We start from the raw sequence: 13,934 nt of genomic DNA on the forward strand, positions 1-13,934 counted from the left end.
ACGTTAAAAAGAGTAATCCGTAATCGTGTCATAGTTGACCAGCGGGGCGAATCAAGGTCTCTTTTGGCGTGCAGGTAAAAATTGTGGACAACGAGAATAGGGTGGTGCCACTAAACAACAGAGGCCAGCTGTGCGCCAGAGGTTACCTGGTTTTCTTGGGCTACTACAACAATGAGCAGAAAACCGAGGAAGAGGTTCAAAACGGCTGGTACTACACTGGGCAAGTGTTCCCTTCCTTGTCTCCGATTTGGAAGGGTTGGTAAAGAGGCGTTCGGCATTGTCCTTTCAAGGCGCAAGCTTAATCAGCGATTTCCAGAAATTCCACACAAAAATATACTGGCAAATTTTCCGCACCCCCCCGCCCGCTTTCCCCCTGACATATATTGGAGACTTTTAGTAGACCGTATTATCGATCTATGCTGCGCCAGCGAGAGCTCGTGCCGTCAATTGGAAGCATGGATTGAGCGCGCTCCCGCTGGGCACGCCTCACGGAACGTACGATCTACTAAGACCTTCGTTGAAAGAGTTTCCCACTCGCTGCCCCTGCCCGAAGTGTTGGCAGTTAAACGTTTATTGAACGGTGGGACGCTGGGCGGTTACTATATTTAATATAATCCCGCGGTTTTTTTTATTTTTTTTTTTTTGTAAAGTGTGGTGGCATGCAGCGTTTTGATTTAACTTCTCGGAGCATATAGACCAATTTGTCGCCCGCAGTATACACGACGACAATGACACCTCTGGCAGTCCTTCGAAAACTGTGTGTAGCGCGTTGCAAGTTCGGGAGGAAAGAGGTTAGACAACGCAAAACCCTAACCAAAAAAGAAAAAAAAAAGAATGTGAATAGTTTATTTAAATAAACGTTTTTACGGCATATTTTTATGTGTGTCACTATTTTATTGCATTTACGCGTAAGAATATAGACAAACAAATACATAAGGAAATTATACAAATATCGTCCAAATATTCTAGCGAATTTAGAACGACAGGATGCAGAATGATTATGTGTATACTTTCTTTGTATACATATTCGGTATACTTGTAGGGGTACAGAAATAAGACTCCGTACCTCGTAGTATGCCTATAGTGGTAAAAATTAAAATAAAATGCATTCAATCCCCCCCCCCCCCCCCAATTGTCTATGTAAAAAATGCACTTTAAAGGCATTTCATTTTACTTTATTCTAATCGCCGAGTATTTGTTTATCAATTTTCAGATAAAACTAGATGAGCGTCACTGCATGTTAGGCAGTGCTGTGAACAATTTATTATCTTTCAACTCAGTTCATATTTGTTTGCGTCTACTTGTTGTGGCATCACGCTTTTCGAAAATAAAATTCGATAGAGTTTAAAAGAGAAAAGTTAATAAATAGAAATAAGCTTTTAGGCCTTATAAAGACTCAATTTCTTGTTTAAAAAAATTGTCCCTTTGGATTAGAACAGCGGCGCATTGACGCAAGGCTGGTTCACACTGCCCCGTTTTCTTACGTTAGGTTACGAAATCTTACGTCTGTTCACGCCACAAGTAACCGGGACATGTGCGCTTCATATAAAGCGTGGCTACCAGTTTAAGGAGAGGGCCTTGCACACGTCATTCGGGACACGAATGTTTCGGTGACTTATGCGTAACGCAAAAAAACGGTGCTGTGGGAGCCAGTGTAAAGTGAACTCGACTGTGTTTCCAATTTATGTGCCAGCGAAGTCATAGCAACAAGCACGAACACGTTGCCTGATCGGTGCTTCCACTGCACGAGTGGGCCTGCTTTGCTGGACGCTGCAAGTCCGGACCTTAAAGACCCATACACAGAGTTGCATTTGAGTGGGTTTGTCTGCGCTGCGTCGAGAAATGTTTGCGAGTCACCGGCACATATGTGCTTCGTATAGAGCCTGCAATTCAATTCAAGGAGTATAGCACGCGGCATACGAAGCACGGATGTAGTGGTTTCTCGCAGTCGTAAAGCAGTCAAACTTACTCAGACGTGCTTAAAGGAGCTGTGCAACAATTTTTGTACTCTGCACAAATACCGCTTAAAACGGATCCCTAACGTTAATGACCTATGAAACAGGCGTTCGTTTTTCACCCCACGCAATAGAAGTCCCAGAAAAAAATTTAAGAAAAACGAGTTGCGTTCACCCCCTCAACTCGCAGCCAGAACAAGCGGTCACGTGATCAGGAGCCGATTATATGCCGCCAGTGTTGATCATGGCCACGCGCTGGGGTTGGCAAAGCGCAGGACACGCGCTGAGTTCCAGACATTGTTATGGCTCGGCTGTTGTCGTCGTTGCAGCGATTGGACACGGGTCACAACCCGAATGCTTCTCGAGCTAACAATTGTCACGAGCCCAAGTCGAGTGCCCACGCAATGCTCGGATCCAATCTATGAACCGCATTCAAATATCGTCACTTGGGTGTACTGCGATCCCCGAGTTACGTCATCAAATTTTGCAAAGGAGAGATTGAATGAAAATGATGGCTTTTGTCCTTGAAATTACACCGCAACAAAGGAGTTTCTTGGCCAATGGCGTTGCGTGTGAGTATCCTTGAGTCCCAGGTGTGCCAGTAAGCTCGTGTAGAGAGAAAAACATTCCAATTGAATATCGTTGCACAGCTCCTTTAAGCGCAACTGTGTGCATGAGCCTTTGCGTTCGCACTTAAAAAGGAACTTAGTGTAAGTTTTGTCTTCTGCCTTAAAGCGAGGGAAATCAAAAGAGACGATCAAATAAAAAAAAAGGCCGCCCCCTCCCCCCCCTCCCCTGCCCCCACGCCAGCTTCATTTTTTCCCCTAAACTTGCAAACAAAACTACAGCCTTAAACGGGGATAGCGCGGCGCCCACCATGCAGTTTCCATCACCACGGTTGCCCATGCCGACCATAATTTCTGGGTTTTATTTATTTATTTTTGATGGAACACTTTAGAGCTTAAGGCCACGGTCCCACTGAATGTGGCAGTTTAGGTACTTTTCGGCAGGCCATTACTCATCTCCTTTTAAATACTGTTTTTTGGGATTGATGTCATTTGAAAGGCAATGCAATACTCTTTCATTTGATATTATGTATGTGTTGGTTTTTACTGTTCATGCGCATTTGTAGCGTTGCGAATATGATGGCGCGGACCCTCACTTGCTCCGCTAGTTCATGTTTTATGAACGATCCATTAAAGATAGCAGGGTTCCAATATAGCAGTTTTGTTAAGATGATGTCGGAGCAGAATCTAACGATCCACTTTTTTGATATTTGCACTACTTTGTTTTTTTCATCCCTCCAAATATTGCCCTAAAATTGACATTTTTCCGCACAAATATGTTTTTAATGACAAGAGCTAGGGCAATGAAATTAGCTACAGATGTAGTGCTTATAATTGGTAATATGCAGAAAAAATTTAATGTTGTGTAAATTTTTTTTTGTTTAGATATTTTATATCAAACGTAGCACTTTTTTGTGCTTCGTGTCATGGTAGTTCAAATGCCGCTGAAGAAATAATTAAACTATGATAAAATCTTCTATAACATTTAGAGCTACAATGGTTGCCCAAGAGGTGGACGATGGCTTTTTTTCATTTTCAAAGTCATAACGCTCCAGGAGCTCTTCAAGCTTACCTGTTTTTGACGCATATCTGTTTTGGACATCAAACAGATTTATTGGCATTTAATAACATTTATAGTTTGGAATAGATATACATTGCGATGTATTAAATTTTCACAATGATATTGCTTTGGTTTCTTAATAGGTGTAGAGCTTAGCTAATTTTAAAAACAATTAAAAACTGTTTGGGTGTTTTGTTGCGCTACCTGGCGGATGGCAGACAAACTGCTGATTTCTAATGTTCAAAAAATTTCCGAGGGCGGCGTTGGCGTCTGTATCATCATCAATCTCCATGTCTTTTTACCCTCACATTTAAAAAATATATTGGAAGATTTACTATCGATAACTGAATGGTTTAAGTACTGGGTCAGGCTAATAAATCTAAGACCAATATTTACACAAGCGTAGCGTGATATAATGTGTTCATTATTCGATATGATTGAAATCAATAAACAATGAAGACGAAGAGGAAAAGAATACACCCGAGTTCACTTTATGCCTAGAGTCACTAAATGAGCCTTAAAGTATCGGCACTCCGTTCCCCAAAATTGTTTTGGGCGCCGCCATTTTGGGTCTTGCTCAGAGCAAACGCAACTGCCGAACATCGTGCTCTAAAAGTACGACTTCCTCAGCATTAGATGCGGTGCTAGGAAGCTGATGCAATATTGCAATGCTCTGTCGCGGGTTGTTTAAACATTTGTGAGGGAGGGAAAAGCGTTTCCTGTGATTTTAGATAAAGCTTCATATAACTGGCAACCATGATTTTAAGCCACAATATGGCCAAGTGTCGTTACTCTGAACCGTAGCTAATTTACTGGCACAAGCGGGAACAATGAAGAAGAGGCAGGTGTCAAAAGGTAGTGGCTTGTGGAATCCACGGGGCTTACGATATGGCCCCTCCAGGTATTACTGGGTGGAGCACTTCATGTGCCCTTTGCTTAGGGTGGAGCACGACATCTGGCCATTTTGTCCCCCTCTTTTATTTTTATTTTTTGTTCAGAAGCGCGTGAAAGAGCGTGTCCCTGCACGCGCTCGTGGCGCTGATTGTGCTATGGCGACATTTTGTTTTCGTCGATTTCTTTGTATTTTCCCCGTGAGCGCGTGCTGTCGGCATCGGGTACTACAGAGGGTGGCATCACCCTAAACAGAAAGACATTGAGGCACCCTAGGTATTACAAGCCTCTTGAACAAGAGCATGAATAGTGTTATTAAATAAGCTACGCTTCAGAGTAGCCACGCTTGGCCTTAGTATGGCTTAAAATTATGGTTGCCAGTTATTTGAAGCTTTATCTGAAATCACAAGAAACGCTTTTCCGTCCCCCACTTTAAACAGTTTGCGACAAAGCAAAGCAACATTACATGAGCTTCCTAACACCAAATCTAATGCTGACGATGTCGCACTTTTGAATCATGACGATCGGCAGTTGCGCCTGCTCTGCACAAGCACCAAAATGGCGGCGTTCACAACACTGTCGGGGAAGAGAGTGCCGATACTCTAAGCGCAGCTCATTTATTGGCTCTAGTTGCCGCGAAACTCCTTTTCCCTGACTGAAACTGAAAGTAAATATGAATAATACACCATTATTATAGCTTATTTAGTTATAACCAAATACACATAATGAGAGGAGGAAGCGGGCGGGTAGGAGAAACGCGGGTTTTATACGCGACCGTTCTAACCGTCTCAAAAGAGAGAACGCACGAGCTTGCGCTGGTTTAGAAAAAAAGGCATCCAAAGAAAAGAGGCGGCACACTGTGTTCTTTGTTATTATGCGTCTAATTGCAAATTGTTGTGTGTATGTTTATTCAGCCGGAAGTTAGTCTGCCTTAGTGGGCGTCTGGTGTTTTAGCTGTAGATGAGCAATTTAGCCAGTGCGGTACAACCGAAAACCTGGGGTCTTCAACGTGCGCCACGCAGTAGTGATGCACGACCGCACGCCGGTACGATGCTCTTCCAGATCGAAACGGGCAGGGGCGGGCAGGGTTCTGCAGCGCGAGCTTTCGCTCCCAGTGCTCCGATCTGGTGTGCGCTAGACCATGCACTCGGCAACCAACCCCCCCTTGTGCGTCTAATTTATATACAGGTATAAGTATTTGAAGATCGACAATGGACGTCGATCGTCTCGAGGTAATGTGACGTAATAACATTATACAAATTATAAACTGGTTGAAGGACTGAACGATTTAATTTTTCAATTCTTGGATTGTAATATGGCGGCAGCCTATTGTACTTACTGTTGATGAAGAGCAATATGAGGTGACGAGGTAATGATTAAATGATGAGGCTCTATAAGGACGACGACATTAATGGGTGTTGAACCACAACGTACAGTGCCAGACTTGTTTCAAGTATCGTGTACCCAAAAACTTTCTTCACCCGCAACAGTATATGGTAGAATCAATGAGGATGTTGCTTTACAACTGTACGTGGAACAGGAAAACTGCACTGTGCAGAAGCGCGGCTTATTCGTTAATATGAGGGACGGATTTCTAGCATGCATTCCCTGATTGACTACTTGGAACAAATGGCCTCGTTGACGTAACGTGTCCCCGTTCCAAAAGATTCTTGAAGCATACTTATAACCGCAAAGGAGTATGAGGCGAAAAATAAGAAAACGGAGTCTGGTGTGAAAGGTCCAGATCACCACCGTAGCTTCTACTATCAAATACAAGGGCAGTTACACAATACACAAAGAAAGGTTTGTGATTTAATTATATTTACACTTAAGGGCATTGATATCCAACCTATTCAGAGAGATGACACCTCCTGGTCAACCAACATAGAGCCTTTTCTACTCAAGTTTTACATGGAAGGCCAGACTTCCGCTGAAATTCCTCACATAGGCGAGTTGTCCGACCGAATAAACTGCCATTACTCCCGATGTGGGTATCTCTCGATCTTTGTTCGTAAGCGATACTGATAGTATCATGAGATCGAGGGGTGTGGCTATTCTTCCGCCGAATATTGCTTCGGCGGGTTTTTTTCCGTGTAAGATGAGACCGACGCGTGCTGCCGGAACAAGAACCTGGCGATTCTTCACTGAACTGCTTTTTCCGTAAGCTTCAAAAGGGATTTTTTTTTCGTTTCGCACACCATCTTTTCTGCTTGCCCGTTAGTTGCAGGATGGTATGGTGCACTAATGTGATGCCTGACGCCGTTTTTTTTTTTTTTTCTTCAAAAACTTGTTTATTTTATTTGAAGCAAGATTTGGCGCGTTATCAGAGAAAAGTATTTTCGGTAGGGCAAAAGTAGGTAAAAGAGACCGTAGAACGTCAATGACGTGTTTGGACGTCGTGGCAGACATCGTGTAAACTTCCAGCCACTTAGAGTACGCATCGTACATGACTCCGCAGATGTGGATACGTCTCGCCACCCACCGACTGAATAGTGGATCGTTTTCAGTTACTGTTCTAGTCTTTCCACAAAGTTAGCCCAGGTGCCAGGACTTTTGTCGAAAGCGGTAAGTGTTCGAAACGTCGACAACGTCGGTAGCCACGTGTTGTGCTTGAAACTGGACACTTACCAATCGCTGAGAAGAAACTTGCTTGTTCGTCTGCCATGAGTCGTCCGATATCCGGTCATCACCACAACACCACCTCCCGACAAAACTGGTCTTCATTGTCCGCATGTCCATGGTTAGCAATCACGTCAACTTACAAATTCCCGAACGCTCATAACTTGCCGTCGCTAAACGCCGTTCATTCATAGCGTCTTCATTGCAAATAAACGTCTTCCTATATTCTTCTGATGGTTTCCCTAAGCTGTACTTACAACATAATGTGTGTCGGTACTTCCGAAAATATTGCAACGGCGTTTGTTTTCCGGGAACTATAATGTAACAACCTTTACAACATCTTCCGGACCCCGTGAAACACAATATTTCGTGATGTTATTTTAGTCGTCATTAAAATGGTGAGGTAAGTACCGTAAATCGCGAAGCAGTTTACTCGACGTCCGCTTCCACTGGTTGAGTCTACTGAGCGTGCATTCCTGCAGAGGAAATTTTCATTGATAGAATATTGACACGTCAATCAACATTTGATTCCTTCTTGGTAAGATTTATTGCGAAAGCACGTTACAACCGCCGACCGCATCTCCCTATATCAGACAACAATTTATACCCAGCCTGACATTCTCGCATACATCCGTTTGCTGGGCCACGCTACTTGAGCTAGCTGAGCACAGCTGGCAGCGGCGCGAGCAAGGCCACGAGGGGAACGTGATGGTGCTCGAGCCATCCCACTGTGAACCAATGTTTCGGCCACCCACGGGTGCGTGTCGCCATCTATTGGTTGAACTAACGCCTTGTTCAAGATGGCTGCCGTGGGACCGCAGCCTTAAGAACCACCGCACCATAATGCAGGGTATAAAGCCCACCTGTAAAGGATCGAGATAACACATGTAGCTCACTATAGACGCTTTGCAGCAGCTGTGCATGGGCGCCGCCATAAGCGACCTTCAGTTTTTGTTTCCTCTTATTCCGTTCGCTTCACGTCATCATTACCACAGCAGAACAGGTTATTGCGACTTTAGGTGCTACTGCGTCCTTTTCTTCATCATAGACCTCTTTGGAGGCTCATAAACGCCCGCTTCGGTGGCTCGGCATCTCGGTAAAACAGGAGAAGGTCAGCTATGGCGGCTCAATCTGGCGCGTGTGCAAAGCGCCGATTCGCATGGTGCAATTTTTCGTGCGGTTTCGCAGCTGCGGCGGCATGCGTCGTGCAGCTATATACCACCAAGCTTTTTTTCTGTCGCTCGAGCGCCGCCGCCACTTTGAAATCGCGAGTGAAATGGTACGATGTGAATTGGGAGTAATACGGAACGGTATGTCGTGAAATTCAAATATCGAAGACATGTTTTTTGGTGGTTCACAGAGACGAAGCCCTGATGAGCGAGGACGGTACCATAACCATCACAGGTCGCATCAGAGACATGATCTGCCGAGGTGGCGAGAACGTGTACCCCCTCGAAATTGAGGACTTTCTTTACAAGCATCCGGACATCGAAGAAGTGCAGGTATACGAGTCCTCGAACGAGGAAACATAGGATTTTACGTCAAATATATTTCAACGTGTAAGGACTTGAAAGCAACGTCTATAATATGCGTGCATATACGCGGAGTGCAGTGTTCCGAACGAAAGCCCAATAGACCGATCCCACCTAGCGTTCCACGTATGCGTGACTGTAGTTCGTAGGAGGCAGACGCCAGTTCACGAGACAGCTCATGCCGCCTCGTGCTCTGCTCGCGCAGACCTCCAGCAGGGTTGTCGCGCGTGCAGAAAGACTACATCTCCCACGATGCATGTCGGCAGCGGTGGTGTACTCAAACTAGCTGGTGAGATCGGTCTATCACTCACTCATAAAAGGATGAGAACGACGAAAAAAACAAAACGATTTCGGTTGTGCCTCCTCGAGCGCGAGACCTTCGATTATTATTTGGCTTCTCGTGAGCTTCGATCGTGCACGCGCAGGCAAAGCACAGCCGAAGGCAACGGTCGCGTGCTACGGTTCGGGCATCGTAAAGAGACGCCCTGCCGTTTCTCTGCACATTGATAAGAACAGATGGTAACATGCACAAGCATGAGTTTGAAATGATCCGATTGTAAAGCCTCTGCTAAGTTTGACCTCAGGCTTTTTGATACTTTAATCAAATAAGCAAAAAGTACTACGTAGACTCTAGCCAATTTCTTTAATGTGCCCGACGTTTCGAAGCCAGCTCGGCTCCTTGTTCACGGGTGACTGTATATGGGCCCAAAAGTAGCAACCTGTCGTCGTTTTCTTCTCCTCTCTCTTAGCTTTGTTTTCCTCTTCTGTTTCTGTGTGAGGCGCACTTTAGCCCGTGTATAGAGCTGCTTGGAAGCGTTCCGGTGGATCGGTTCAGATTGTTGCTTGTATTTTGTATGTGCCAAGATTCGATTAAGAGGCGCTTTCTCCAGTTTCTTTTTGTGTCGAGGATGGAACTGCTGTCAAAGCCAACGACGTGGCCGGTCTTCTGAGCATGTTCCGCCAGCGCGCTGCCTTGGATGTCTTTCTTCTTTACGTCATACTTATGTCTACGCAGACGTTCGGGAAAGTTTTTCGCTTCCCCCACATAAAAGGCGTCGCATTCGGCACAAGGAGTTTGGTAAATCAGGCCTTAAGCTTTTTCTTTTGGTGGACGATCCTTTGGAAGAGGAAGAAAATGGCCTAGAGTTGAGACAGGTTTATGCGTAACTGCAATGCCGTACGGTCTCAAAACGCGGGCTAGGACCTCGCTCGTGCCATGGAGGTACGGGACGCACATGCGGCTGGAGGTGTTTTTGTTATTGAATGTAGGAGGGTGACGAAGTTGTTTGTATATTTTGTTGACCAATCTCGTGGGGTAGTTGTTTTTCCGAAGGTATCGCTTTATAATATCGACTTCCATCTTAAGTGACTTCTTTGTTAAGCAGACCGTGATGGCGCGTCGAAAGAGCGCCGACACTACAGAGGATTTGTGAGTTGTAGGGCGGTCTGACGAGAAGTTTAGGTAGCGACCGGTGTGCGTTGCTTTCCTGTATACTTGGAAGGATAAATGGTTCCCTGTTTTTTCCACTGACACATCCAGAAATAGAAGGCACCCGTTAGACTCATGTTCAACCGTGAATTGAATGTCTGGATGGATGGAATTGAGATGTTTGTGAAGGCGAACGACTTCGCTGGTCTTGGCAACACAGAAGCAATCATCCACGTTACGTAGAAACGTAGAAACAGAGTCGGTGTGGGAGAAAATGTGCTTAAGGCTTTTTGCTCGATGGCTTTCATTGTGAGGTTGGCTACAGTGACGGACACAGCGGCACCCATGGCTGTGCCACTACTTTGCTTGTAGTAGCGACCAGCGAAAGAAAAGTAGGTATTTGTCAGGCACAGCTCTAGTAGCCGACATATCTCATTCGCCGAGAGGTGTGTTCTTTCAGGCAGAGTCGTGTCGGCCTTGAGTGCCGTTCTGACAACAGACACCGCGAGTCGAATGGGAATACTCGTGAAGAGAGATACCACATCAAATGAAACAAGGCACTCGTCGTCGTTCAATTGCAGGTCCGAAGCGAGTTCGATGAAGTGGGCTGTGTTCTCGACATGTGTGTTGGTCTTCCCCATGAGTGGAAGAAACAGACGATGGAGATAAAGAAACTGGAGAAAGCGGCTCTTAATAGAATCTTGGCACATACAAAATAAAGCAACAATCTGATCCACCGGAACGCTTCCAAGCAGCTCTATACAGGGGCTAAAGTGCGCCTCACACAGAAACAGAAGAGGAAAACAAACCTAAGAGAGAGAAGAAAACGACGACAGGTTTTGTCGTCGTTTTCCTTTGGGCCCCTATACAGTCACCCGTGAACAAGAAGCCGAGCTGGCTTCGAAACGTCGGGCACATTGAAGAAATTGGTTAGAGTCTACGTAGTACTTTTTCTTATTACTTACCTAACCAGGCGGAGTTCCGCCGAAATGTTTACATTTAGTCAAATAAGCCAGGCAGCCGAAGCGGACTGTGCTCAGCTGCGATGCCGCACTCTGAAACGTTAGTGGCGCTGGGACTGAAGCTAAGAGACTGCGTACTCTTTACAAAATTCATCTACCTTCCCGCAAAGCGCCTGGAAAGCGTCGTACTGCCACTTTAGAAGCTGCCACTCTAGAAAAGTACGACGTAATCGCTCCAAACGTCATACTGACTATCATATTGCTGTTTTTGACTTCCTTGGTGAAAGCACTGTTCGACCACCTCGCCATTTCCCGAGGTCCCTCAACCTCACACTGACTGGGTCTCCGGGGCCTTTTTTTATTTATTTCTGAATTTCCCTATGTAATCAAGAAAAGGCAATGATTTCACGTTGACAAAATCTGGTAAATACGGTAACAACTTTCTGTAGCGCCTTCTTACGCGGCTTACTATTTTCTACCAATGTATTTACCCTAACCTATTCTCCTGCGCTTATTGAGTTCTTAGTTACTATTACTAACGACCCCGGTGGTCTCAGGTTGTCGGAGTTCCGGACCGAAGACTCGGCGAAGAAGCTTGCGCATGGATAAAACTCAAGCCGGGAAAGACGACCACAGAGGACGAGATCAAGGAGTTCTGCAGAAGACAGGTGGTGAACTTACGTGTCTACTTAGAACTTCTTTAGCCACAACCTATAGGGAGTATTCACTGGCGGCCATATATGTGTGCACAGCTGCTGAGCGCGTGCTGACGGCGAGCTTCCGCAGTTCTTTTGCAACGTGCACTCCGCACCATCAAGATTGCCGGTCTTACCGGCCCATTAATGTGAGCTCGTTCTGGGCATGCGCTCTAAACATCGCCCTCAAATATGGCGTCCAGTGAATACCCCCTATTACCTCTCCTTTATGAGGAACTCCTTCCATCGACGAAGCATATTGCTTTTTGGACTTCGCGCGGGCTCATCAGGGTGCTCTGGTTCGCCTATTTTTTAAAGAAGTTTGTTTTGAAGGCCTTAAAGGGGTATTCACACGAGGGAGAAATCCCGGGGATTTCTCCCCGGCACGCGCGCATCACGAGATGAAAACGCGAGGCTTTTGCACATCGCAAAGCCTGACGTTTTCGTCGTGGGATGCGCGTGCCGGGGAGAAATCCCCGGGATTTCTCCCTCGTGTGAATACCCCTTAAAGGGACACTGACACCCCCAAAATTTTTGTTTTCTTATTTTTTTTTGGCCAGATGATTTAACATGGTGCCAGGAGACTACCCAGACAATATTTAGCTACAGATCCACGTATATTTTAAATAAAGCAAAAAACTCAACTGCTCAAAACCGAAACACAAGCACGGAAGCTCATGGCCGGAAGTCACGTAACTAAACACTACCGCTTTTTTTTTTAAGTTTAGAGGTTTTTTTATTTCGATTAGTTTTTTCGTACATATCCCAGACATAAAAACAATTGCCCCATTTATTTAACCATGGAATGAAATGACCCGGAAGCAACCCATTGCCGCCAGAGGTCTTGGTCATTTGGAAAGCGATGGAATTTGAAGACATCGCGGCCGTTTATATAGTTGCCTCGTCGGATCCCGTGCGTGATACAGCTGTCCTCCGAGAATATTCTGCGCTTTCGGTTGTCATTCGTGCAGCCTACTACTGAACCACGATGCCCCGATGGCCAGGGGATTGTCGTCATTAAATCAGCTAATTCAAAATAAACCTGGAAGTAAAAAAAAAAAGGAGAAAACCGCGAAGAAAACGAGGGAACTTAAAGCAGAAAGAGTTAACGGCGTTCATCCGAGCCTTCCGCTCGTTCCTAACCACTCAGTAGAGGAGGAAAGCGCCGGCGGCCCTTTTCCCCTTTTCTCTTTTGTCCTCTTTCGGGAAAACGGTGAGAACGACAGGCAGGAGCTTCGGTTGTCGCGTCTCCAGCGCAAGCTTCCTACCTTCGACAAGTCTTCTTTGCCCGTTGCACCTTCGAGGGCCCTCACGCAACCAAAACACGGCGGAAGCCGCGGGGCGCCCTGCTGGAGGCCGGGCGTTCCAAAGACACGCCCTGCCCTTCTCAATCTGTCGACGACAGCGGCACGAGTGTAGCCGCTCAGGATTCGCAGTGGCCGATTATTGCAACGGAGAAGCTACCGCGCCGTTGCACCAAACTACTCCCTATATTCTTAGACTCGAAATACGTAATGATATTATATATATATATGGATAGCTACTGATGACGAGGGAAATGTCCAACAGTATTCCAACAAAAGTTATGATTGAAGAAAAAAAAATCATTTTTATTCCTCTACTTTTTCTCGGCTTCCTTATCCATTCATTCGCACTCTGCAAACTCGGAAGAAAGTACGATATTTTATTATTTTTTTTATCGCTCAGACAATTATTCTCGCCAGGTCTGGCTTTCTTGGGAACAGTTTACACCTAGTCGTAGAGTCTGAACCCTAGCGAGAAATGCAGAAATGCAACATTAATTCCAACAATTAAAGCAGTATTTCTTTTCTTGCTTGTTTTACAGATCAGCCACTTCAAGGTCCCAAGGTACATTCTATTTGTGGATTCCTTTCCCAAGACTATGTCCGGGAAAATTCAGAAGTTCAAGATGGCGGAAGAAAGTCGGAAAAAACTAAATTTATAACACCCTTCTTGCTTTAGATTACGGGCTTCATATTAAAATAGAGAACGCGTGGCTCTTGCACTATTCTTCACAGAGTATTTTATCTTGATTTTATCAAAACCACGGTGTAACACAAACGCAAACGAGTTCTAAATGTATCTCTTATGAGAGCTTCATAGATTAGAATATATACCTTAAATAAATTTTGACTTTAAGTAATAAATATTACGCAAGGATAACCAAGCGCGGTGTTGAACCGGAGTGCACGAGACGGTGATTC

At 45.3% G+C, this 13,934-nt stretch overlaps 1 protein-coding gene across 1 annotated transcript in view; it reads left to right on the forward strand.

Annotated features, from left to right (window-relative positions):
• The window catches only part of LOC8026594 (medium-chain acyl-CoA ligase ACSF2, mitochondrial), a 65,835-nt gene extending 52,101 nt beyond the window's left edge, over positions 1-13,734 (forward strand). The window contains exons 12-15 of the mRNA XM_029987457.3: positions 75-220; positions 8,452-8,593; positions 11,572-11,682; positions 13,556-13,734. Of these exons, the coding sequence (XP_029843317.2) occupies positions 75-220; positions 8,452-8,593; positions 11,572-11,682; positions 13,556-13,675 (519 nt within the window). The 3' untranslated portion in view covers positions 13,676-13,734. The remainder of the gene's footprint in view (positions 1-74; positions 221-8,451; positions 8,594-11,571; positions 11,683-13,555) is intronic.
• The last annotated feature ends 200 nt before the right edge of the window (positions 13,735-13,934 follow it).

Source organism: Ixodes scapularis, unplaced genomic scaffold (genome assembly GCF_016920785.2).
Source record: "Ixodes scapularis isolate PalLabHiFi unplaced genomic scaffold, ASM1692078v2 PGA_scaffold2__306_contigs__length_199485367, whole genome shotgun sequence".
NCBI lineage: Eukaryota > Metazoa > Arthropoda > Arachnida > Ixodida > Ixodidae > Ixodes > Ixodes scapularis.